Source organism: Psammomys obesus, unplaced genomic scaffold (genome assembly GCF_907164565.1).
Source record: "Psammomys obesus unplaced genomic scaffold, mPsaObe1.curated_primary_1811, whole genome shotgun sequence".
In the NCBI taxonomy this organism is placed as follows: Eukaryota; Metazoa; Chordata; class Mammalia; order Rodentia; family Muridae; genus Psammomys; species Psammomys obesus.
This window is the reverse complement of record NW_026596073.1, coordinates 23,595,991-23,623,321: the sequence shown is the minus strand read 5'-3', so window position 1 is coordinate 23,623,321 and position 27,331 is coordinate 23,595,991. Positions and strand designations below refer to the sequence as shown.

The window sequence follows — 27,331 nt, the reverse complement described above, 5'->3', positions numbered from 1 at the left end:
AAGTAGGTTAGGAGGGTCTCTTCACAGGTCTCTAAGAAGTCAAGCAAAAATGACTGGTTCCTAGACTCTAGGAATTTTGCACGGTGAAATGTTTCTTTCGCCAAACCTAGGAGAACCTCTTAAAATGGTTCACTTTAAATTCCATGAAGGGTTACACAGACCACAGAGCCGTGGGCAATATTGAAAGCATTCTAAAAGAATTATTTATGTTTTTCTAAGAAAAAAAAAATCTGGCTAAAGTGCCAGAAGATATTTCCCTCATGTTTTGTTTTGTTTTGTTTTGTTTTGTTTTGTTTTGTTTTGTTTTGTTCTCCCACCAACACTCATTTAGCTGAGACTGGTGACAAGTAGGAAGGGGAAAGAAAATATCAGAACTGCATGGTCATGAACTGCATACTGCAAGAGGGTCCACGTGTGAGCTAAGATTTCAAATGTATCCCTAGGAGAGAAGAGAGGTAGGCCCGGATGGTCATGCTAAGAAAGAAATTGTGGCATTGGGGACAGTGGAGTGGCACTCGGCAGCCCCACGTCATTACCCAGGCTGCCTTTAGACTTCCAGATCTGATAAAATCGGGAGACTAGTCCCATAATGAGGAGGGGTCCATTTTCCTATCTTTGAGGGAGAAAGAGCAGCCTGAAAAGCACCACAAGCAAATTTCCAGTCTCAGCTTCCTGGTAACTGGATCACAGCTTCTCAGGCAGTGTGCCAAAGGTAGCATTGCTATCTTGAACTCACTCCCCTGCCAAGTCTCTTCCCCAAGGCCTCCAGGCAGGCCCAGCCTCTGCTCCAACCTCTAAATAGTTTTAAAAGTATCCAATTTCTTTAATTACATCTCTTTCTTACTAAAGACATGTGATAGTTCCTCTGTCTCTACTGAATCTTGACTAATATAGAATAAAAACTTAAAAAACAAGAGAAACCTATATGTAAATAAAAATATCATTAAGATTTTTATTGCAAGCAACAAAGCAATTACTATTTCAGCTAAGACACAAAATGATTTTATGAATGTTCTGAATCTCAGTATAAAATGAGTTTGTTACAGTTTTTCAATAGGTATATTTCATTGTGTTTTTGTTGTTGTTTTGGTTTGGTATTATGGGACTTTTTATTGTTGTTGTTTTAGTTCTTTTGTAACAGGGTTTCTTTATAGCCTTGGCTAACCTAGAACTCATTATGTAGACTAGGCTGACCTTGAACTCAGAGATCTGCCTGCCTCTGCCTCCTGAGGACTGGGATTAAAGGCGCTTGCTACCAACCCTAGATGTCATTTTTCAAAATATTTTATTTATTTATTATGTATAATAATATTCTGTTTGCACGTACATCTGCAGGGCAGAAGAGGGCACCAGATCTTATTATTGATGGTTATGAGCCACCATGTGGTTGCTGGGAACTGAACTCAGGACCTCTGGAAGTACAGACGGTGCTCTTAACCTCTAAGCCATCTCTCCAGCCCCCTAGATGTCATTTTTATTAGGAATTCAAAGAATCAACTCTTTTTAACAATTAAATTTCACACAAAATTAGGCTTATGATAATTTATATTAAATTTATTTTTGTTTTGACAGCAGTACTAATTCACTAATTTATTAACAACATATATCTTTTTTTTTATTTGCTTCTCTGTTGTTTATAATGGTTTATAAATCATTCTAACCAAAAGCAACTTGAGGGGAAAAAGGTTTATTTAGCTTACAAGTTACAGTCTCTCATCAAGGAAAGACATGGCAGGAATTCAGTGCAACAACACAGAGGCAGGAACTGGAGCAGAGGAGGAATTTAGCTTACTAACTTACTCTGCTCTCTTTTCTTGTCTTCTTCCCTCCTTCCCCATTCTCCCCCCACCCCACCCCACACACACACTCTTTGTGGTGAAAGTCCTACCATGTATCTCTGGCTGCTCTGGAACTCACTAGGCTAGCCTCTAACTCACACAGATCCACCAGCCTCTGCCTGCCCAGTGCCGGGGTTAAAAGTGTGAGCTACCACACTCTATCAGCTTGCTTTCTTTTATATCCCAGGTCCACCTGCCCAGGAATGGCACTACCCACAGTAGGTTGGGCTCTTCCCCAACAATCACTAACCAATAAAATGACCCTCAGACATGCCCACTGGACAATCTGATGGAGGAAATTCCTCAACTGAGGTTCCCTCTTCCCAGGTGACTAGTGTCAAGTTGACAAACACTAACCAGCATGTTTTGTTTTGTTTTGTTTTAAAGGCAAAAAGGGAATGGCCATTGTTTACATTGGGTCTCATATATATTTGTTAACCATATAAAACAGTTCTAGTGAAAGTATTTAAAACAACAAAAAAAATAAGTATTATCAGGTTCTAGACGGCACAGACTTATCAATGGGAACATATTTCTCACTTCTGCTTACTGAAATGGTATATACCCCAAGAAGCAGAGTTTTCCAATTTTCCTCTATTCTTAAGTCATCCAGAAAAGAGATTTAGATGGAGAATTTTGTTTAGCAGAGCAGGGTAATGAGTTTTCTAACATTCAAAAAACATTTTTAACAAAATCAAGTCTAAAGAGTGAAATGTATCTATTCTCTCACAGCTGGGGAAGTTCTGAGTCTCAGAGGAAGTCCTATAATGAAGCTATAGGGCCCAGAGACAAACATTGGCAATCAGAGCACGAGGAATGTCCTGGAGAAAGTGTGTAGAGGAGTGCTGGTGTGCTAGGGCGATAAGGAGGATCTACAGGAATGGCCAGGAAACCCCTGGATAGGAGGAGCTACTGTGGGCACTCCAACATTGGCAGGGTGAGTGGCAGAGACGACCCAGAAAGAAAAATCAAAAAGAAATGCTTAGAGAGGTAGAAAGAAAAGCAGAAGGCTGTGAGGGGTCCTGAGGAAAGAAAAAAAAGATACCTTGTGTTCTTGTTTTTGAGTTTCAGTATCATGTTATTCTGCAGAACAACAACAAAATTTCTCTTGCCCTCTTAGATTATACAATGAGGCCCTTTGATTAAAAGAAAACTAGCAGAAAAACATTCTGATAAATCATGAACGGTTAACAGGAAAAAAAAAAAAAGTGAGAATATCCCTGCTCAGTTCCCAGCATGCCCATCAGCTAAAAGGTGGAAAATCAAGCAGTAATTGCATTTAGAGATTTTATCATTTTTAACAAAAAATTATAAAATTGTGGAGCATGGCAAAAAAAAAGTACGGGAGGTAGAACATCTGGGTTTATATAATCCTTGCTAAGAATTGTTTGTGTAGACTCATCTCCATGTTACCTCCATCACTGGCCAGATGAGGGATGCTTCCCTTCCCTGTTCAGGGTTAGAGAAGGAGGCACTACCAAAGCACATGTATGTCCTGGTCTTCTAGGTGGGTAATAGAAAGGCAGAGAACTCTTCCAGTGTCTGCTTTTCGTAACTCTTTCAGGTCAAAACACTCCATATACCAATATGGTATCATTGGGGGTGATACATTCTCCGTTTCTCTTAAAGCTAGCTGAGCATCCACATATTCACCTAGATCTTCACCAGACTTCTGAACATCAGCACCACATTCTCAACATCAAAAGTCTCATTCCTATCTTCCCACAGGAAACTTCTTCCAGTCTTATCTTTCCCACTTTAGTAAGTTGCAAGCTTGTTCTAACCAAGCCAAAAATCTTAGCAGTGTGTTTTACAAAAGGAGGGTTATTTTAGCATAAGTCAGAAAAGCTACTGGATACATTCTAAAAGTCACAACAATTTAGAGTCATTTTGATTTTTCTTTGCTCACTAGAACCCAAGCGTTTTCCTACCACATCTACAGCAACCGCACAATGAAAGCCCTCACCTCTCACACGTCTGAAGTTCCTTCCTTCAATCCTGCTTCTGCTCTCATGCTCTACTTTCAATACATGTCATTCCTCCACCATAATTCACACTGACAAACCCACTTTACTTAAACTAAAAACCTATTTTACTTAGAGTAAAACTCAAAGTCATTAAGGTTGTCTTCAAAATCCTGTAAAATCCTTCAGCCTTGATCTTGACCTTCTTGCCCTGACCTTGCAGCCTTATTTCTATTTGGCTGCCATTTCTCTCCCAAATCTGACTACACCCTTCTTTTGGATCTACTTCAGCTACCTATCTCCTTTTCATTGCTCAAATACAACCAACTCTCCCACTGGCCTAAGTCCTTATGTTTTTGTTTTTCAAGACATAATCGTTCTCTTCCTGACTAGGGGGTTGTTTCCCACCAGCCCACAAAGACAGAAGGGACAGGAGATGAAAGCTTAGAAGGCCAGCAAGCACAATGGACATCAAATACTCCAAGAACCACTGTTGTAGAATCTCAGCCACACTTTCAGCTTAATGCTAAAATACTACATGAATATGCATTTCTAGCTTTCTTCTAGGTATCTGAAGTGGGCATTGAACTAGAAATCTCCATTTCCCCAGCAACATCTTTACCTTTCACTACGGAGCTTTAATTTTGTTAACTACACTATTTGCTCAGTCACGCTAGAAGCCTAGAATGCATCCCAGACGTGCCTTTCTGTCGGTCACTCACCCACCTGCTGATTGTCAACGGAGATGTTTGGAATTCTTCCCCTCCTTATCATTGTCTTCATCAGGTTTTGGTTACTCACGGAACAATTACTGTGGCAGCCTCCTAATTGTCCTCAACTACCCTCACTGTATCATCTTTTATACTCTTGGTAACCACTCCCCATAGCTCCCTATTGTGGACAGCAGCATGAATAATGGCCAATATTTCTACAAATAACCCAAGAGTTAGAGTTCTGGATCCCCTCTTTGATTTATTACTCATAGAAAATGGCTCAGTGCCTGTTTATGCCGTTGGCGGTGGTAATGAGGAGTTCTTTTCAGCCATTTCTTGCCTTGACTTTGCAGTCTCGTTTCTATTTGGCTGCTATTTCTCTCCCAAATGAGTAGCACTGCCTTTTTTTTTTTTTTTTTTTTTCTTTTTCCTTAAAACAAAACTATAAGGAACTTTTGGACAAGTTTTTAGAAGCGATTTATTCAGTGTTCGTTACAGGATTGTTGCCAGTGTATATAATAGTGACTCTATCCCTGCCCTCATGGAACTTATATTTTAGGGAGAAGAACAGATAAATACGGGAAGTTGTGAAGTTTCTTAAGTCTTACAAGAGAAATGCAGAAACACAAAAGAGCTGTTTGCAGTTGGAAGGAGAGTACAGCATAAGTGAAGGAGAGGTCCTACTGTACCCTTGACCAGATAAAAACAGGAGAGAGCAAGGCCACTATAATCCCAGCATGCTAGGAGGCAAAGGCAGACGGATCTCTGTGAGTTCAAAGCCAGCCTGGTCTACAAAGCTGAGCTCCAGGACAGCCTGGGCTGTCCTGTTAGACAGAGAAACCCTGTCTCGAAAAACCAACAAAACAGTTTATTGTTTTCCAAATAGAACAGTACAGAACAGAATCATCATTTGGGTAGGAAGGACTAGAGAAAACAAAAGATATTGTAGGTTCCAAATTTTGGGTTAAATGATAAGAATCATTAGTTCTCCTCCGCTCCCTGACAGCACACAGTGGAATTACAGATCACAGAAGAAAAAGAAATGGCTCCCTTGGGAGAATTGCATAGCTCAAATATAAATTAAAAAAATTAAAAAGCTTCAATTGTCTTTATAAAAAGATCACGCATCAAGCTGCTGCAATTTGCCTAAATTACTTATTATTATATTAGATCTATAAAACAGAAAATGACAAGGGTTTTTAAATTATGTGATTACAACACAAAAGTAAAAAAAAGCAAGCTACCAGATTGCATGTTTGTGGATAGAGAAAATCAATAAATTCAACATATACACAGCCCATGTACACAGAAAGTGGGAATAAATGAGAAAATTAAAATGATTAACAGACCCGAGTGGTAGAATGAAACTTTGTCTTTTCTGTATGTTCCCACCTTTCTACAGCTACAATGGTTTAATACTCCCACAATGTCACTTAACTACTAATGTCCCTTTGGTCTAGAAGGTTCTAAAACAATAGTCATATATTAAATAACCGACATACTAGACGTGGCCTGCGGTCAACTTCATCCCAACTGGCCCTGCTCCTTTCCATGTTTCAACTTCCCTGAGCTCTTCTGGATTCTCAAGATGAGTTATGAGGAGTCTCGTGACGAGCGGACTAGACTTGCCAAGCTTTTGAAAATGGGCTATGAACCCCCTCACACTCATTAAATGTCTCTTATCTCTGACTCTGAAGTTGTGTTTCATCCTCTAAGTGCAACTTCACTACACAGAGCTGAGGCGCGACGGGGCTTGTTGGGGCAGGAAGAGCCACAGGTGAGACTGCGGGCCCCGTGGTCCAGATGTTCTCCTCTGAAAAGGCCTCACCCCAGCGACGGTGACTCTGAGGGGTGCGGCCCAGGAATCTGTATTTAGAAACCTGACCGGTGAGTCCGACGCTCAGTCAGCCTGAGAGCCTCGGCCTCGGCCCGGCCTCCATCCCTCTGACCCACTTGGCGACTCGGTCCAGGGGCCCAGCATCCGCCGCCCGCCGCCGCACAGCCGCCCCTGGCCCAGGGCAGGTTACATAACGGGCCGCGAGCCGCCGCGCTCTCGCGAGATTTACTCCGCCCCCCTCCCCTCCTCGCTCCACGTCAGAAGGAACCGGGCGGAGCGGCCAACATGGCGGAACGCAGGCGACACAAGAAGCGGATCCAGGTAGCTCGGTAGAGCCGCGGGGCCGGGGGGCTTGGGCGCGCTGGGAGGAGGAGGGGGAAGGTCCCGAGCGGCCGGCGAGAGCGTTGTGTCCGAGGGGGCGCGGCGCCGTGACGGGCCCGAGGGGGCCCCCGGTGCTGGCGGCCGCTCGCCCGAGGGCTCGGCGGAGCGGCGGGGGAAGGAAGGAGGCGCGGCGCTCGGAATCCCGCGTCCGGCCCGGCGTTCCTGCGGCGGCGGGCTCGGGCCTGCGCGGGGAGGCCAGCGCGGCCGCCAGGGCTCCGGGGCCTCCCCTCCCTTCACCGTGCCTCCCTGGCTCTCCCGAAATTGAGGCCACGGTAACTGGGGTAGGAGGAGGCGGAGGGCCGACCTGAGGCACCGCAGCCGGTTCTTTGTGCCTCCGCACGGTCCGTCAACTGCCCCGCGGCCCGGCCCGCCGTCTCCCCTTCCAGATGTTGAGTGGCGTCCGCCGTCCTTTCCCCTCTCCGTGGTTCTTTCCACCGGATCGTCTACTTGAAGCTTGCCGGCTCTCTTCCAGGAGACACGATGTAAACAAACCCTGCCCGGTCCGTGCTGCAGTGACCCGGTGGCACCCAGGAACCTTTCGCGTGCCAGCTTGTTTGTCAGCCTCACGCCCTACAAAACTTGCCTCCTTCGTCCCGTGTGAATGTCACCTGTGCCTCTCTTCCCCGCCGTTTTCTCCCAGTTGTGTTCTTTGTTCCATGTATGTTAAGCGCTGGTGTGAGCTCACCCAGAAACCCAAAGGCGTAATTGACAGCGTGTATTGTTAACATCTCAATCACAGGTTGTTAACATTCATGCCTGTCTTTCTGTTCCTCGCTTAGGGACGCCTTTTTCTGTTTGCGTTTTATATCCATTTTTAAAGGCTAATTCTTTTATTGGCCTACAGGTCTTCTGAACTGTGTAAGTTACAGTTGAAAACTTTTCAAATACTTTGGGAAAGATAGCAGTAAGTTCGGAATTCGGCAGGCATAACAAAATACTTATGAACAGGGTATAGAAGGGAATTAGAGGCAGATATTTCAGGTTCCCTTAGGTGTTTAAGCTGGGTTGTCAAGACAGTAGAAGTTTCTGATTATGCTATTCCTACGCTTTTGAAATTTACTATTAGGGTTTAACATGGATAGTTATTTTATTACAATTTTTGCTGACGTTAAATTTGTACCTCCTGTGTATTCCTCGTTTGCCCTTGGCAGTACAAATTTGTCCATTTTTGCTCTTCAATACACATTATTTTACAGTTTTATATCTCCTTAATATTGTCAGGAAAGTGATGTAATGTGCTTTTTAAATGGCTGTTCACATTTCAGTTATGAGCTTATGTTAAACAGCAACAAAAAAAAAATCAGTTAAAGAGGCTTTATGGTACTCTAATGGGAGTGGCCAAGAGCTACAGCTTACTTAGGCCTGTTTGGACTCCAGCTACACCGGTTAGCAAGGACTTTGAAGTTTTGTGGGGGTTTTTTTGTTTTGTTTTGTTTTCACGTCAACTTTTGCATTTGTAAGAAGTATTGCTTATCTTAAAAAACGAAAACTTTTTAAGGCTGTAGAGTTAACATGAAAACATTAAGTGAACTAATGACTTATTAAAAGTTATTAAAAATGCTTGATGCATAACCTCTTCTCCTACTCCACCAGAATAGAGAAATTAGGTTAGGCTATATCAGGTTTTCTTAAACACTCCTTAATAAGCTTAAAAATAATTAATAGCCATCTATCTAGTAAATTAACCATTAGGGTGTTAGTTATTTGAAGTATTGCTATTTACTTTCTGATTTTTTTGAAACTCTGGTTATTAAAAGTCAGCTTGTTATTATAAAGTTAATTTTTTCCATCCTCTAAATAAGTTTGTATATGGTGGTATAAAATGTTTGTGGAAGATCTTACAGTACTACTATTATATAGCCTAACAATTTTTTAATGTTTATTTTTTGGTTGTATGTACATATGTGTCCATGTGTGATTGTGTGTGTATGGGTGCAAGTGCCTGTGGAGGCCAGAAAAGGGTCTCAGCTCTCCCAGAGCTGGAGTGAAAGTCTCCTTGACAGTGGATGCTAACATCCAGACTGGTCTTGTGGAAAAGCAGTACGCACTCTTGACCCCTGAGACATTTCTTGAGCCTCTTCCAGCGATCCTAAGGAATCCCTCAGTTCTTTTATTCCTGTTGAGAATCAAAAGCTGTCATTGGCATCACTTGAGATAAAAAGATCAAATGTAATGACAAGGTTCAGAGTTTGTTACAAGAAAACATTCTGTTTTAAAGCAAAAGCATTTATACTATCTGTTGAGTTTCCTGTTGTTACTTGATGTTTTTGTTTAGAAAAGATTTTTAAGTCCGATATGTTTGACCTTGATATACAGTAGCTGTTTTGGAAGGGGAGGGATGTTTGATACAAACAGTTAAATTGAGAGTTCTGTTTTGGTTTTGGAGCCAATTCATTTGTTTTTTTTCCAGAACAGAATAATTTTACAATTGGAAGCAAGTGGGCTGTTACCTATTTCTTTCTTGAAATCAGATTGGGACACTGAAACTTAAAGTGAGCTTACCTGTTTATTGATAACTGTGTTGTAACATTCCAGTAACTAAGATTCTCTAATGAGTGATGTCAGTCAAAACTAATGAAATACTTAAAAACAAAGTCTTGCTTAAGAAAAGCAATTATGTATTTCCAGGAAGTATGGTGACTTTGTACATTAACTAGGCATTAGAAGCATTGAATGAGAATGCTGATATCATGGAGTTTAAAAATTGAAAAGAATCTGATAGGAACTATTTGGAATCCTCTGTCCTAAGTTCAGTCTCAGGAGGTGAGATGGCTCTGAGGGCAAAGACACTTACTTGCCTGGTGGCTTGTGTTTGATCATACAAGGTGTCAGGAGAAAATTGACCCCTAGAATTGACCTGACCTCCACAAGCACACATTCACACACACATGCACACACACTCACACTCAGTAAAAAAAAAAATATCATCAAATAAATATGTGTGTGTTCGAGTGTGTGTGTGTTAGGCTTGGAGCTTACTGATCTCACCCTCATTTTACTAACAAACTGATGTCCAGTGAGGTCATCACTCAGATTGTCTTTAAATTAGATTTAGACTAATCATCTGATTCCCAGTGGAGTAATCTTTTCACCTTATCATCACTGACTAAAAAAAATTTTTTTTCATTACTTTAACCCAAAATTATTTATATATCTATATGTCATATATATGGTTATAGGCAGTGGTGGGCCACGCAGTGTAAGTGCTGAGAAGAGAGCTAGGGTCCCCTCCAAGAGCAGTGTGTACTCTTAACTACTAAGCTATCACTCCAGCTCCCCACATTCTGAATATTAAATTTTATAAAAGATTTAGTTTGACTTATTCCTGCTCAAAGAATATCATTCCATATACTTGCACATAGAATCTAGTTCCGTTTGAAATCTTCAGATGACTTCTGTATCTTAGAACTTGTATAACCTCTTACCAGTTTCTTGTTGTTGTTGTTATATCCATCTGTCTCCCTGGAAGTAAAATCCTAACATCATGGGCTTATATGCCTCCTTTCAGGAAAGAGAAGAATTTGGGGGATTGTTCAACCAGACTACAGGTCTGACTTCTTGGGACCTTCTGAAGGAAAGAGAAAGAACCTAGAAATTCAATCTGAAGTCTGAAAGTTTCTCATACCACCCACAACCAGGCTTACTAGAAAATTTTGCAGTTACAGAGCAGACCAGTTGCCTCAGGAAATATGACAGAAGCAAATTGGAGATGATACTACTACTGTTAGCTTTCAGAACTGTGTGACTTTAAGAAAATAATTTAAGATTCCCTCTAGTTTTCAGAATATCTTCTATTAACTTACTGTTTGTATTTTCATAAACATTTATACTACTCTCTCTCTTTTTTTTTTTAAGACAAGGTTTCCCTTGACTATCTTAGACTCACTTTGTAGACCATCTAGCCTCAAGCTCACAGAGCTGCACCTGCCTCTGCCTCTGCCAGTGCTAGGATTAAAGGTATGCACCAGTGTGCCCAGCATATGCTACAATTTTTACTTTTGTGCAAAAGCTAAGACCTTTTTCTTCTGTTTACTTCCTTATTGACAGACCAATAACTTTGTTTCTCTTCAGTTGTAAAGTATTTGAAAATCTGTAAAAAGTAAAGCCCATGACTTGTTCTGGATTTTTTTTTTCTTGTACCTCCAGAAGACTTCTGTTTCACTATAATAATATGGGTATTGATATATTCTAAAGTATATTACTTAAAAGAAGACATTATGAATATTCTACCAGACTTCCTGTTTAAGTAATTTTGAATTGTGATTAACAGTAACAGTAGATTGGTATCAGGATGTAAAGAAAAGGCAATTTAGCCTAAACATGTTGGTTCTTTGTATCCTCATTCAAAGACAATTGTGAGAGTTCATGGTTCTCTTCATTTATTTGAGTTGATGAGCTGTTTTTTATATGTTTTATAAGCATTCATTAATATTCTCAAAAGGCTTTCACTTCTTTTTAGAAGTCTAGCACAAAAGTTAGCAAAGTATTCTGTTCACAGTAAAAAGGGGACAAAGATAGTATATGCTATGGTCTAGTTTGTAAGCAAGGTGAGACTGTAATTTATGCCCTGTTCAGACTGCAGCAGGGCAGAAATCACACAGGATCTCCTTTGTTAACTGATTTCTACTCTCATTGTTGATACTGCTCTCTTACAGTAGTCTTTCTAATACTAAAACTCCAGCAGATGTGACTGTAGTAACTAGTATCAGGCACTTTAGGAGAGGACTAGTAGACAACTGAATTCTGTGTTCACTTGAAAAAAAAATTACTCAGATGTCTCTCTCAGATGTCTCTTTCTGAATCTATCTTTTGTTGTTTAGTAGTATCCTTACCAAGGAAAATAATGAGTTGAGGGAAATGTTGAGTAACTTAATTATTAAAGTGAAATTTTTAAATTTTTTGCAAATACTTAATAGTGTCTGACTTACTATTACATAATCATCTTTTCTGATTTTTATATCTTAGTATTTACCAAATTTTACATGTGGTGCCTTTATCAGCATTTAGAAAGTTAGCACATTTCTCTGTGATCGGTAAATGGTTTAATTGGAGGTTTGTATAAGTATTGACATACCATGCCTAAAATGATGACTGTACTCCATATTCTTTACCCATTCCTTCCTTACACAGTTCTTGTTATTGAAAATTATCCTTTTTTAAAATAATATTTTCAGCATATTCACCCTAAGTCCTCCCACAGCCATTCCTGGCGCCCTACCCACCCAACTTTGTGCTTCCTTCTTATTAATGTAGAAATCCAACATCTTGTATCTCCGCATTGCATTTACTCTTTACTGTTAATCCTATGAACTCTGCATTTGAAATGTTGTAGATATGTGCATTTTCTTCCTATTCTTAGGCCAATATCACATCACATTTATTTGACTGTTAGAGTAGTATTGTAGCTACTTTTCTGCCTTGTATATAATGTACTTTATATAATGTACTTTTTAAATGGCTGCTTATATTTCAGTTATGAGCTTATGTTAAACAACAACAACAAAAAAATAGTTAAAGAGGCTTTATGGTACTCTAATGGGAGTGGCCAAGAGCTACAGCTTACTTAGGCCTGTTTGGACTCCAGCTCCACCGGTTAGCAAGGACTTTGAAGTTTTATGGTTTTTGTTTTTACATCAACTTTTGCATTTGTTAGAAGGATTGCTTACAAAGGATTGTTTTTCCCTATTCATCTTGCCTACAATCATAAAAATATTTAAGTTACTTTCCTATTTCTGGTCTATTAAAAATGTAGTCATCTTTGTGCCCCTTATGGAATAAAGTTAAAATTTCTCAGCTTGACTTAATGATTTTTTTTATTCTCTTTGTATAAATTTTCCTTCCCAGTACATTATAGCTGATACCTATTAGAGCGTTCATTCTCAGCCTCATTGTTTATACTGTTCATTGAGTTCACACAGAGCTTGCCTTTCAAAATCAAGTCCTCTGTAAGACATCTTTTCTGTATACTTGATAATTTCACTTCTACTTTTTGTACTTCTAAAACATTTATCATCCTTTTTGGAAAATAGCAATTGATGTTTAACATATTTATGTAACAAAGTGCAGGTATCCTACCTTACTAATATACATTGTAACATCCAAAGATTGTAGGACAAATACTCAAAAAGTGTGTATTTGATTTGATTTACATTTATTGAGACTTCCTTATTTAATCAGGTTTCCCTCCTTCAATTTGAAGTAAAGTTTGTTCCAATAACAAGTTACCAGTTAAATGGATAAACTTTAAAGTTGACAACAGGTGCATTAAATGAGGAAAAAACATTTAGTATATGTTGTTGTTATAAAATAAAATTTGTTGGAATTTTTTTGTTTGTTTGTTTTTTGAGAAATAGTATCTCTGTAGAGAACTCTGTAGGCAGTACTAGCCTGGAACTCAAAGGTGACCTGCCTCTGCCTCTGGGAGCGCTGGGGTTAAAGGTGTGCACCACCATGCCAACTGGACTTTTTAAGTTTTATTGCCACAAATAGTTACAGCTCGTAAGAGCAGAGTTTGTCATAGAAAAATTGGGAATAAATACAGAAAGAACGACACAGGGAAGATTAGAGCAATTCTTCTAAAACTGCTTTTTGCTACTACATTATCCTTAATAGGAGTATCCCTTTCTGCATTTCTGTTTTTGCCACAGTCCTACCAGGGACGAGACAGCATCTGACCCTGGGAAAAGAAAGGGACCAAGTGTCAGTCATCAGCATCTCAGTTCTTATGACTACTACCTTGAAGCTGCTATTCTAGGTTAATTCAAGAATTTCTAAAAACTGTTATCCATTGGTCAGGATACATATTTGACTGTGGTTATAACATTTATTTATGTACCTGTGTCTGTTTGCTTAGAGATTTAGGCAGTCATTATTGGCACCGTCTTACCTTTTAAATTATTGCCTTGTGGGTATTAAAAGAAGCCATACAAAATTGAAGGAAAGCTGTACAAAATAGTTAATATGCTGGAAGGCCAGCTTAATGCTCTATATTTGAGGTCAACATGTAGGATAGCCTGTGGCCCTGTGGTTTTGTGTTTAGAAGACGGTATTAAGCGTGTACATTTTCTTTTGTATGCATTATCAGGTCTGCTCCACGGAAGAGCTGAAAGAAGCAAGCCTTGTATAACACTTGAAAAGATTTACAGAATAGATGTGCAAATTACTCCTTAGTGCTTGAATTTGTCAAGTACATAACTATACTAAATTAGTATTCCTGTTTTGCAGGAAGTTGGTGAACCATCTAAAGAAGAGAAGGCTGTAGCTAAGTATCTTCGATTCAACTGTCCAACAAAATCTACCAATATGATGGGTCATCGGGTTGATTATTTTATTGGTATGATTACATCTGTAGTCTTATTATTGTACAAAGCATATGAAGTTACCTAAATTAGGATATGTAGAAGTTATGAATGTGTGATTATTGAAGCTGGGTGATAGGCATATGGCAGTTGATTATCCTAGTCTTCCCTTTGTGTTTGAAAAATAAAAGATAAAGTGCTTTATAATTGGGACTTTTTTTAATTTTAAAAATAAGAATTCTTTTCAGTATTATAAAATACTACCTTTCATTTAGATGGAGCTAATTAGAAATATCATTCACATATGATCCATTTAACCTCATGATAAGCTGATATCATCTATAATATAGACCCAAATAGCTTTGTAAATGATGGTTGTATTTTTTGCCTTAACAACTAAACTTGAATTTCTGTATACAGAAGAAATGCCTTCATTTTGTGTTATTAATGATTTTGATACTCATTAAAAGTTTAATGTACTTATTTGCTAATTCAGCAGTAGATTACTCAGTGATTCTTCAATTCTGTTTGATTTGACATTTAGGCAAATTATAATTTCAGAATTTTTATAACCATTGGGGGGAGAAGGAAGTGTTTGGGGGTTTTCTTATTGTGATTATTCAGTGATTGATGGCTACATACAGATATTTTTGAGAGGATTTTTTGTTGTTACAAACATTTCCCCATTAATTTATCTTGCTTTGAGTAATATTATTTACTTGCCAACATTGCTGTGAAGATGCTTATCAATGTATTTCTGGGTTGGTGGTGTAAAGAACATTAACGATAGTCAGTAGACTTGATATTCTGTTTTATTTTCTGTTGTCAGAATACTGTCATTTATTTTTCTGTTATCAGAATGTTGACATGATTTAATTAGACATAAGTTCATGTATGCTAAATTTTAAATAACAAATTTCTTCTGTAGCTTCCAAAGCAGTGGATTGCCTCTTGGATTCAAAGTGGGCAAAGGCCAAGAAAGGAGAAGAAGCTTTATTTACCAACAGGGAGTCGGTGGTTGACTACTGCAACAGGTAGTGTTTCTTGGTGAAGGATAACAATTATTAATGTCAACTTTTTCCTTAGTGCTGAAGCCTTTTAACTATTTTTGTTACAAATGTAATGAGTTTTTATATATACTCTGGATTTTATCAGTGGGTATATATATGTTCTTAGATTTACTATACTTTTTATTGTGTGTAATTTGCAGTTATGTCTTTTTATTCTTGTGTACTCACCCAAGCGACTGCATGAAAAACTCGAGTAAAAAGCATAACATGTCTACACTGAACAAGGTCTGTGTAGGAAATGGTCAAAGAGGTTTTTTGTTTCTTTGCTTTCCAGATCTTTTACAGGGATGATGGTTAATTCTGTTATCCTCTGTTTTTAGTGCCTTTGCCCTGGACTGTAAGCCAAGCTTACTTGCTGTTTTAAGAGATTGCTAATATGGTGTTCCTCTTCAAATAAAAACAGCTGCACTGTCTTTATAGTCTCCTCTTAGTGGTTTCAAGATAAAGTCCATGCACCTTGGTAACATACAGACGGCTTTCATTTAGGTGCTTTTTCTTCTTAAAGAAACTTTTGTACATGAATTTATACCTTAAAAAAAAAAAAAACATTTACTTTCCTCTTTCTGTTTAATACTTAAAGAGCATAGTGATTAACTTGTATTAGCTAAATTTTGCTTTTATGGTACCAAAGTTTAAAAACATATTTAAGATTTTAAATTACATGCTTATTTGGGAGGTACATATGACATTTACTGATGACTGCTTAATAACACTTTAGTATCCTTCATCAATTTAGTGACACATGCTTATAATCCCCCATTGGAGAGGTGGAGGCAGGGAGAGCAAGAATTCAAGGTTATTCTTGCCTACAAGTGGAGGCCAACCTGAACTGCTTGAGACACTGTGTTAAAAAAATCAAAGAAAGAAAGAAAAGAAAAAGAACATTGTTCATCTGAGAAACCTCTTTAAAAACTGTTAAAGTTAATAATTACCAAATACTTCTTAAAATTCTTAGTTGCTGAATGACTTGAAATGATTAATGAGCATTTCAGAAACAGGTTTTATTGGGAGTGGAGCTGAACTAACAGTGATACTATTTGTATTTACTATCTTCAGAACTTCAAAATATAAATTTTCCTCTCTCTTCAAAGTGTGTGTATGTGTGTACATATAGATATACATACACATATATGTATTCTATAAAAAGTTAAGGAATGCTACAGATGCAGGAACTGGGATACATCAACAAAATTAAAAACCTTGTCCAAGGTCATATAGCAAATAACGGCCAAAGTTCTAAATGTGGCAGTCAGGTTCCATACTGTCCACCCTTGCACTATAACTGTCTCCTCCAACAAATTAATGATGCATTTATTGCAACAAAAGTTAATCTGTATCACCTGCCAATACTACTATTAGATATATTAAACCTGAGCCCAAATCTCTCAGAACAACCAGTATTAGTTCACATATTGTGGCCTTTTAGGAACCTTAATGTCTTGTTATATGAAAAGTGTAAAAGATGCTAAGGCTAAAGTGATGGCTTAGGAGTTAAGGGTACTACTACCCAGTTTGTTTCCCCTGATTTCCATCATGGTCTGTTTGTCATTTGTATAGAGGAGGGCTACTGATTTTTAAAGTCAATTTTGTAAGCAGCTACTTTGCTGAAAGTGTTTATCAGCTGTAGGAGTCCCCTGATGGAATTTTTTAGGGTCATTTACATAAACTGTTATATCACCTGCAAATAAGGATACATTGACTTTTCCCTCCTATTTCTATCCCCTTGATCTCCTTCAGTTGTCTTACTGCTCTAGCTAGAAATTCAAGTGCTGTATTGAATTGATAGGGATAGGATAGACAACCTTGTCTTGTGCCTGATTTTAACAGAACTGCTTTTAGTTACTCTCCGTTTAAGTTGACGTTGGCTTTGCACTTGCTGTAAAGCAGCTTTTTATGCTGCAGTGGCATACTTTTGCTTTGTTGTGTGTGGGCAGTCATGAAAGGAGGAGGAGCAGAAGCAGCAGTCCCCCAATTTGTGCCTTTTATTAAGGAGATTTTTTTAAATAATTTATTTATTATTTATACAACATTCTACCTGCATGTATGCTGACATAGTCAGAAAATGGTACCAGATCTTATTATAGATGGTTGTAAGCCATCATGTGGTTGTTGGGAATTGAACTCAAGACCTTTGGAAGAACAGCCAGTGCTCTTAACCTCTGAGCCATATCTCCAGCCCCAAATGTTCTTTTCTTAAATGATTAAGAGCAGTTTTTTCTACAAAGTGAAAATTGAATATTGAAAATTTATTGAAAATTGAAAATTTAAGAAAATTGAAGCTATAAACTAATGATGTAAAAGAAATTATCAATTACTGTACTAGTACTACTTATGTACTACTTCATAAGTAATCATATTTTTGAGAAGTTTTAATATGTGTACATCTATAATACAAACTATTCAAATTTGTTTTTTGCATTGAAAATTATATATTTTTGATTCAACATTGAATGCTAATATAAACATCAGAATTATCTTTAATAATTTTTCAAGACATTCTGAAGTAGAAGAATATTCCTCTTCATATTCAAATAGCCCACTGGCCTACTACTATTAAATTCCCCTTTGTATTTACAAATCGTAATCATCAAAGTCTCATTTTAAATTTTTGTTTATTTATATCTTACTTAGGAGGGCCGGGGGTGGGAGGACAGTTGGAACAGATTTCAGAAAAAAAAACCTACTTCTAAGAATAAGCTGAAAAAAAAAAAAAAAAAAAAAAAAAAAGAGGAAATCTTGACATTAGCTGTGTGGGATGCCCATGAGCTAGAATTAATTGGGCATCACATGGAAGCCTAGCCAGGCAAGAAACGATATAGGTGCCCAGAAGTCACAGCTACATCTGGAAAGAAAGGAAGACTGGAGTAAACAAGTGATAGCGAACATGCTCCGTTGGGCACTAGGGTGAATAGTCACCGTTAGGGACAGGGTTTTAGTGACACATAGCTTCTAGATTGTGCTATAGCAAGTGTATAATAGATTACCAGCTAAGAATGAAGAATAATATCAGGAGCTCTGAAATGAGAGCATGAGATTTGAAAAGATTGCTTACAAATAACAATGGCAAGAACCAAATAGTCTCTGGTAGGATTAGAAAGGGAAAAAAAACAAAAAACAATGAGACTGACTAAATAAAGGATCAGCTAAGCTTCTGAACTCATTAGTTAATTGAATAAGATCTGTCTTTTAGTGGTCTTAAGTCTAGGGAAGGAGCAAACATAAATAGTACAGTAAGTTAATAAATAAGTGCAAATGACAAAACAGCAAAAGCTGAAAGAGGATGAGGTGGACTTATGTATTTTAAGCAGGTTAGATTGTAATTCAGAAAAAACTTGAAAAAAGTAAAAGAGTAAAACAAAAACTCATGCTGTTTTTGAGGAAGAATATTTCATGTGATGGGAACTGCCTTTACTATATTTAGCAAGAAACTACTGACCTAGGAATACAGTGTCATGCCTAATATATTGCACATTTTTTAGATTGTTCTTGTGAGAATCATCAGCATGTAGAAATGTCATCTTATGTGTAATTATTCATCACCTACTTCTTCACAGAAGTAGATTGAATGATAAAGTACATGTAGAGAAATAAGTTCCATGAAACAGCTGAAAAAACATGAATAGGACCAAATACTCATGGACACGTTTTTCTCTGTTGCCATTTCTTAAACTATTCATTTTATTTTTATTCTTGCAATAGAGACATACCATTAAATAAGAATAAGTGTTAATGTCTGTCAGTATATCAAGAGAGAAACTGTGGATAAGTCTCAAACTAGTAACATCTTTTATTTTAGTTAAAAGTAACTGAGTTTTTGACAACTTTTACATGGTCTGATTGGCTATTGAGGTTTTTGTGTTTTTTTTTTTAATTCCTTATTTGGTATGTTTCTTATATTTAGGTTTACTGATCATAATTTTATTTTGTAAGTTGCCAGTTCAAATCTTTCTTTGCTCACTTTATTTAGGCTTTTGATATTTTTTTGCTTTTTTAATAAGTCTGTGTCTCTGTAATTGATGGAAATTGTAATACTAGAACTGTCACTTTTCCTCAAGGCTTTTAAAGAAACAGTTTTTTCATCGGGCCCTAAAGGTAATGAAAATGAAATATGATAAAGACATAAAAAAAGAAAAAGATAAAGGAAAATCTGAAAGTGGGAAAGAAGAAGATAAAAAGGGCAAGAAAGAAAATATAAAAGAAGAAAAAACAAAAAAGGAAAAAGAAAAGAAGAAGGATGGTGAAAAGGAAGATTCCAAAAAGGTAAGTTTCCCCATTAAAAATTTAAAAATTGCTCTGGGGATTGGAGAGAAGGCCCCGAGGCTGCTCTACCAGTTCTTAGGATATCTTCCGGCCTTCTTAAAAGCAGCGTATGCAGGCGAAGCACCATACACATAAACGAAAAAAATTAAAATCATTGTGTACGTGTGGTCTTATTTGCCCTATGATCATAAAGTTTTAACAGCCACATGAGATTAACTGTCCCAATTATTTATAAATACTGATCTTTAGGATTTTTGTTAAGTATTAGAAATAGTGAGAATTCATATAGGTCACAGCCTCTTCTGTGTTGAGTGTTTTATTCTGTTCATTTGTCTGTTCATAGGAGGAAACTCCAGGAACTCCAAAAAAGAAGGAAACTAAGAAAAAATTCAAACTTGAGCCACATGATGATCAAGTTTTTATGGATGGAAATGAGGTGAGATTGTAATATTGGATTTGAGTATAACAGAACTCCAGTTTTTCATAGAAAAATCTTAATAAATTTGATGCCATCGCTACAAAAAGAAACAATTTAGAAAAAAATCTTAATTATACATTTAAGTACTTAAAAATAACTTTCAAAAAAATCTACTTGTCTAATCTAGTTTTATGTGAAGTTAGAATCAGATTTAACTGTGTATGAATGCTAGGAAACCTGAAATTACAATAGTTTAGTACCAAATAAATGTTCTTTTCTTTCTCACTGGTATACTTTAGAGATGAGCAGCACAAGCTTGAAGCTCCATTGTAGGCCCAAGTTCCTCCTCTTTTTTTCCTGGTTAGAGTCTTCTTGCCAAGGTGCCTCATGGTCCACGATGAAACTACCTTAAAACTACCATCCACAAGAAAAAAGGAATGAGGCATGTGCCTTCTGTTTTAGCAAACCATCATCTTATGGACACTTACCCTTGGGTTCATTAATTACATTGTCAAGCGTACCTAAAATAAAGTCTTAAAAATGCACTTTTTATATATTGAGGATTGAATTTGCTCAGTTAAAATGCAGAATTTCTATTATTATCAAGAGAAAAAAGGAGAACAGGGTGGTTCATGGGGATCACCTACTGATCTGTGGCTCTTTTACAGTGTCTCATCAGACACATCTCTTGAGGGGCCTGAAGTTTTCAAGATTACTCTTGCCTTGCACAGATTTGTGTGGTGATGGCCTTGCATGAAGACTGTTACAGCAGTCACTTAATTGCGACAAAAATAGTAACTCTGTCTTAGCTGCTGAACTGTTGGAATTTCAAGACATATTCTTACTCTTTCTTGATACACTTACACCAATTATCTTATATGTAAAAAGCAGTGGACCCTAGGGCTGCATGTTTGAAATTCTGCAATAAGAAGAGCTCAGATATCTTTTTTTTTTTTAGCTCAGATATCTTAAGTGTTGAGCATAAAAGCATGCGCCAGATACTTCATGGGTGCTGTTAATGATATAGTAAAATTCAATGCAATTTTCTGCAAGGAAGCTTTTATGGTCTGTTACAGACATGGACACCTAAACATCTTTCTATATTATGTTGTAGTAAGCCTACATGGTATGAGAATACTAATTAGGTATGCTTAATTTAACTAGGAAGGATAAGCAGAGTCTGGAGACCGTGGACATTTGACCTGAGCCTTCAGACCTGACTGGCAGATTGACCAATTGTGCAAGAAAAGAGTTTTAGATTAGAGAAGAAATCAGACTAAACAAAAGCTGGATGCTTGCCATCTTGAAAAGATTAAGTTGCACACACATACATGAGAAGCACCGTGTATCCAGACTTTTAAAATTGGGAAGTGTCTTTTTTTAAAAAAACAAAAAAATGAAAACATACGGTTTTCAAGTTGGGTATAGGTCGTACACACCTTTAATCCCAGCACTCCAAAGGAAGAGGCAAGTGGATCTCTGTGAATTCCAGGCCAGCCTGGTTACAGAGTGAGTTCTAGGATAGCCAGGGCTGTTTGTTATACCAAGAAACTCTTGTCTCAGAAAAAAAAAAAAGAAAGAAAGAAACCATGTTTTAGAGAATTTTTCTATTAGTATCAAAAGTAATGTTTTTGAGTCTAACTCCCAAGGAAAATCTAAACAGGAAAATAGGCTGAATCGGAAATCCAGGTGTTAGGAATATAAATAAATTGGGAGGGGGATCTTGTTTAGAAATAGAGGTAGAAAATGGAAGAATACTGTAATTTACAGAAACTGAGAGCAAAAGCTAAGAGTCTTAACGATTGAGTATAGTTCTAATCAGAAAGGGAAAGTTCTTAGTGAGTTAAGAGGTTGGGTACTGCATTTGAGGAACTGTAACAGCTAAGTAAACTTTACTTACTAATGTGACCTTAGAACTTTTACGCACTGAGATTTCTTGATTCTTCTAGGTTTATGTGTGGATCTATGACCCAGTTCACATTAAAACATTTGTCATGGGATTAATCCTTGGTAAGTAGGAGGATATAAGTAGCTTTTTAATATATCTAAAGTTTAGGGGGCAAAATGTAGCACTCCAAAAAATATTTCTAAATTTAATATAAAGTAAGAACTGCTTAAGAAGATACTTTAAATAAAATTAGTTAGAAGGTAACTGATAAACTAAAAGTATTTGCAACAACTAAAAGAGTTTTAAGGTATTAACATGGTAGAACAACCTGGTTAAGAAAATTATAACTGTAGCTTATAAAAGAAACATACTGACCAGCCTTGTGAATAAGAATTAATCATAATACAGAGTGAAGTAACAAAAACTAAAATTACAAAAGTTAACAGTGAAAGTCCTGGTGGAAGGAACGCTCCAACAATTGATGGTACATTCCTTTTTTTACTGTTACAGCAGGCAGTTTGGCAGTACCAAATTGTAGATGCAGATATATTGACCTTGCAAGTCGTGCAAGAATTTATCTTATATCCCATTTTGCACACAGTTGAACAAAGTATATGAACATACTTGTTTGCTATTTTAATCCACATATCTCAGATTGCATTTAAAGAAAACAATCTAACAGAAAACGTTCAGATTTTAAATGCTTGTATCTTTTGGTCTGCCAGTTCCATTGAAAGGAATTTATTGTTACGCTTTTTTCAGTGCTGTTAGTTTTAGTTTATTTCTTATTACAGTGTCTAGGATCAAACCCAGGGTCTTACACATGTGAGGCAAGCACTTCACACTGAGCCGAATCCCCAAGCTAGAAGTCACTGTGTTACGTATCCCAGGCACACATGCACTTGGGCTACTGTATTCACAGGAGTATTGCCTCTTACTTGCAAAACTGAACGCAATTCACGTTCCTCAGTAGAAGAGTGAAGTAATGGCAGTGTAATAGCATATCATGCAGCCTTTAAAGAATGAAAACTGCCAAAGAGTGAGAATTACATAAATGCTCTTATTTAGAAAAAGTTATTTGTAACTAAATTTTTGTTGTACATAAGCAGTCTCTAGGACTAGGATAAGCTTAATAGTGTTTCACTCAATAGTGGAACAAAAGCTAGATGAGATTCATCTTCACTACAGCCTTTGACTCATTTTTTTATATGGGTACTAAACTTGTTTATGTATGTTTTCTTAAGTTTTGGCAAAATGAGTGAGAAATAATAATTTACAAATAGTAAAACCATATTAGCTGAAATATTATTGGTCAATAAGAATTATAGGATCCCATTTAGAGAAACTTACAATAAGAGTTGAAACTTAGTTAAACCCAAAAGACTAATGCTGTAGATTGCTTACAGTGTGTGAGTCACTTTGTCATAAATGCTTTCCAATGTCTCATTCCACCAAAAACAGATATTTATTAAATATAAGGAAAATGAGGCTTAGAAGGGTTACCCAGCTTACACAAGATAGAACAAGAATTCAAATCCTGTTCTTAGTGATAAAACCTTTATAACCAGGCTTCTTATTTCTTAGTTTCTAAGAGGCCCGACTATAATTGCCAAAAAAAAAAAAAAAAAAAAAAAGTAGAGATGCTTATTTATAGTTTCCGTAACCCTGCCCTTTTTTTTCTTTTCTTTTCTTTTCTTTTTTTTTTTTTAACTGTGAATCTTTTACCCTGGAATGGGTGGTGGGGTTGTAGAATTTTGGAAGTAAGTGTTGCTTGGTTGTTTTGTTTTAAGCGTCTCTCCTCCTAATATTAAAAGATAATAATAATAATAAGTTAATAAAATAACAGCTTCAAAGAAACAATAGTTGGTGGTTTAAGGACTAATAGATGATATTTTATTAAATGTAATCTAGACTTTTAAAAATGCTAAACCTATTTAAAATCAGTTATGTTTTAAATAATATGAATAATATGAAATTGCTGATAATTTTATCATTCCTATACAGATGGTGCTTTTTTGCATCAGATATTTATCAGTCCCCTCCCAAGAATTATTGTAATCAAGCCATTAAAACATTTATCCTAACTTTGTCATTTCTTATTCCAGTGATTGCAGTAATAGCAGCCACCCTCTTCCCTCTCTGGCCAGCAGAAATGAGAGTAGGTGTTTATTACCTCAGTGTGGGCGCAGGCTGCTTTGTAGCCAGTATCCTTCTCCTTGCTATTGGTGAGTGTTACTAATAAACACATGATCCTAGCTACTCGGAAGGCTGAGGCAAGAGGATGGAGAGTTTAAGGCCAGCCTGTCACAGGCTTCTCTGGACAACTGAGCCCACGTCAGAATTTAAAAGGTTAAGAATGCAGTTTTATGTTGCCTAGCAGACAGGCTGCTGTGGACTCCAGCCCAAGCACGAACAAGAACAAAACAGAGTTACCTCATAAACCATGTGTTTGAGCAGTTTTGCTGTGTTATGTCATTTCCTAGAGTTTCTTTGGGTTTTGTTTGGTTGGTTTTGTTGTTGCTTTGGTGGGGCCTGTTTTTGTTTGATATGGTTTGGTTTGGTTTTTGGAGACAGGCTTTCTCTGTGGAGCATTGATTCTCTTGGACTCACTTTGTAGACCAGGCTGGCCTTGAACTCACAGAGGTCTGCCTACTGCTGCCTCCCTAATGCTGGGATTAAAGGTGTGCACCACTGTTCCCTGTCCCTTTTAGTTTTTTGAGTTAGGATTCTGACCTTGCTCAGACCTTGCCTCCAACTGATGGTATTACAGGCATGCACCACTGTACCTAATTTACATTTAAGGGACATGGGTTTTTTTTTAATAATTTATTTAATTTTTATTTTATGTGCATTAATGTGAAGATGTCAGATCTTTGGAATTGGCATTATAGACAGTTGTGAGCTGCCATGTGGGTACTGGGAATTGAACCCTGGTCCTTTGGAAGAGTAGACAGCGCTCTTAACCACTGAGCCATCTCTCCAGCCCAATTTTTTTCTTAATGTTGAGGTAGTTGGTACTTAAATAAGCATATTTTTCCTTAATTAATAAAACAAGAATTTGACAGTAGAAATTTTCTAATGCCTGGATTCTTTTTTCAAGGATGAGCTGTCTTTTAGACAAGTTGGCACATGCTTTAGAGCCACAATAAATATAAGGGCCCACGGAATTGTTTACATTTATTTTAAAATCAGAAATAATAATAATAATAATATATATGTTTCTGTGTATACACTTTGTCAGCATTATATTTGCATTTATACCTTTGTATGTTGAATATAGTTTTAGTAATTTTTAAAATCAAGACAAGAACATAAGGACCAGAAGTAAACTACAATGCATTTTTCCCTTTTCGCCAAATGCTTTCTTACAGTTCATGTAACCCTTATTCACATATTTTTCTTTCCTTATACCGTGATCTTATGAGTGCTTCACTTCCAGCAGACTGTGTTTACTGAAGTACAACATCACAAAGTGCATGCATGAGTCCTAAGTGTATAATCACGAAATAGCACTCAGATTTAAAAAAATAGAGTATTTTTTGAGAGTGGCATTATAACATTTGTCCTCTAACTTTAGAGCAGAGTGCTGTGCTCTTAAAATACGTCATCTTCTAAACTAGTCTGGTTTTAAATATTCATCTTTATGGTGCATAAAATATGCAGATAACGCTAAATATTATCTCAGCTTCTTATTAACCAATTTTCCACTTAGTTGATTCAGGGCTTTATTTCATTTACTCAAGAGAAACTTTTATCTCCACAGCTCGTTGCATTCTGTTCCTCATCATCTGGCTGATAACTGGAGGAAGGCACCACTTCTGGTTTTTGCCAAATCTGACTGCTGATGTAGGCTTCATTGACTCCTTCAGGCCTCTGTATACACATGAATACAAAGGACCAAAAGCAGACTTAAAGAAAGATGAGAAATCGGAAACCAGAAAGCAACAGAAGTCCGACAGTGAGGAAAAGTCAGACAGTGAGAAAAAGGAGGATGAAGAAGGGAAAGTAGCACCAGGAAATCATGGAACAGAAGGCTCAGGTGGAGAGCGACACTCAGACACAGACAGTGACAGGAGGGAAGATGACCGGTCTCAACACAGTAGTGGAAACGGGAATGATTTTGAAATGATCACAAAAGAGGAACTGGAACAGCAGACAGATGGGGATTGTGATGAGGAAGACGACGACAAAGATGGAGAAATGCCTAAATCTGCACATGAAAAATCATAATCTGACTATTAGGGACTGAATAAGTGCAACAGGTTGGGTTTTCTATGTTGGTGGATCATCATAATGTACACATGGCATTTGTAGCATTCTTTAAATTCATTTTCTGAAATGTATTTGACATTCAGTTACAGTCAGCCTTTTGTTTTGTAGAGCATTGGTACTGTTATTGGTACAGTCTAAAGCCATTAATAAGTTTTATCCATCTGATAATTTTACAGTATGTAGGCCTCATTTTGATAGTCATCAGATACATTGTCCACAGTGACATTTAGATTAAGGGCATTTTTGATAGTTGTATGGCTTTTTACTGTTAGACTAATGGAAATCACTAAAGAAACTGCAGCATTTCAGATTATGCATAAGTATATAGCCATTTTGCAGTTTCTTTAGGATGAAATGCTTAAACTCATTGTCCTTGGTAGTTATGGTTTTTTTTTTTTTTTCTTCATAAAATTATACCAGAAAATTCCTTTTCTAAGATTTTGAGTTAGCAGGGATCAAGAACATTTTATGGAAACAAACCAGCTAGTAACAGTGCAGCAACACTTTTAATTCAGCTACAAATTCTCCTTTTTCAGCTTAGGAAATCCAAACTGAATTGTACGTCCAATCCAGAGAAAGGTGGTCATCTCCAGCAGAAAGTGAAGAGCACTGATTGGTGGGTGAGGGCTCTTCCTTCCTCCCTATCTCCTTGTCATAACATAAAATGTATTCTGTACATAATTTACAAATAAAGCATTTTATTTTAATTGTTACTTATTATTTAGACATTTCTCAACACATAAATTTGTAAAACAAAAACCATGTAAGGTATGTTTTTAGAGAGTTTCAGTAACACACAGAACATCTGATCTTTCTACAGCAGCTTCAGTTGTGTGCCAACATTCCATGTATTTTAATATGAGTAAAAATTATTAAGTAAGAACAGACTTAAAGTAGCTGTTTGTACGCCTTAATGTTCATTTTGATTTATTTTAAATTTTTTTCATTTAGAAATGGGGACTATGTTATCAGCCCAAAGGCACTGCTGTGAGAGACAATTTACTGTTCTAAAATACCAATTAAAAATAAAGGATATAAAAGAAAACATAGAGAACCATTGGACTCTAATTGCTTTAAATTAGTTTTGCCATTTTATTTTTTACATACCTTAGTTACAAACCTTTTTTAAAAATCTTGTTTCAGTACAAGCATTCCTTGGAGCCATATTCTTACATAGTGAGCGTTAAATGATTTTCCTTCAGTCACAGTGATTTTGCATTGTACTTGGTAGGTGGTGGAATATGTAGGTCTTTTTCTTTAGGCTGTTTCCCTTCTTAGTATATGACTAAAGATGACCTGTAATTTGAGAAAATGCATTCTCTGTATATTGACATTTTATGAAATACGGCTTTTAGTCTTCCTGTATGCGGAAAGAATTATAGCTGCAGTCTT

The 27,331-nt window shown here is 37.0% G+C and overlaps 1 protein-coding gene across 1 annotated transcript; it reads left to right on the top strand.

The window, feature by feature from the left end:
* Window positions 1-6,591: 6,591 nt before the first annotated feature.
* Sec62 (SEC62 homolog, preprotein translocation factor) lies at window positions 6,592-26,986 on the top strand. Its single transcript, XM_055625981.1, has 8 exons — window positions 6,592-6,673; window positions 13,958-14,066; window positions 14,960-15,065; window positions 19,157-19,361; window positions 19,705-19,797; window positions 21,729-21,789; window positions 23,773-23,892; window positions 25,431-26,986. The coding sequence occupies exons 1-8, from the start codon at window positions 6,638-6,640 to the stop codon at window positions 25,895-25,897; spliced, it is 1,197 nt and encodes a 398-aa protein (XP_055481956.1). The 5' UTR covers window positions 6,592-6,637; the 3' UTR covers window positions 25,898-26,986.
* Window positions 26,987-27,331: the final 345 nt, after the last annotated feature.

Excerpts from the sequence above, each read along its gene's own strand:
- Sec62 (XM_055625981.1), top strand. The coding sequence starts at position 6,638 with ATGGCGGAACGCAGGCGACACAAGAAGCGGATCCAG. Across the intron at positions 19,362-19,704 it reads AAAAGGAAGATTCCAAAAAG|GAGGAAACTCCAGGAACTCC; the intron begins GTAAGTTTCCCC and ends GTCTGTTCATAG. Across the intron at positions 21,790-23,772 it reads TGTCATGGGATTAATCCTTG|TGATTGCAGTAATAGCAGCC; the intron begins GTAAGTAGGAGG and ends TTCTTATTCCAG.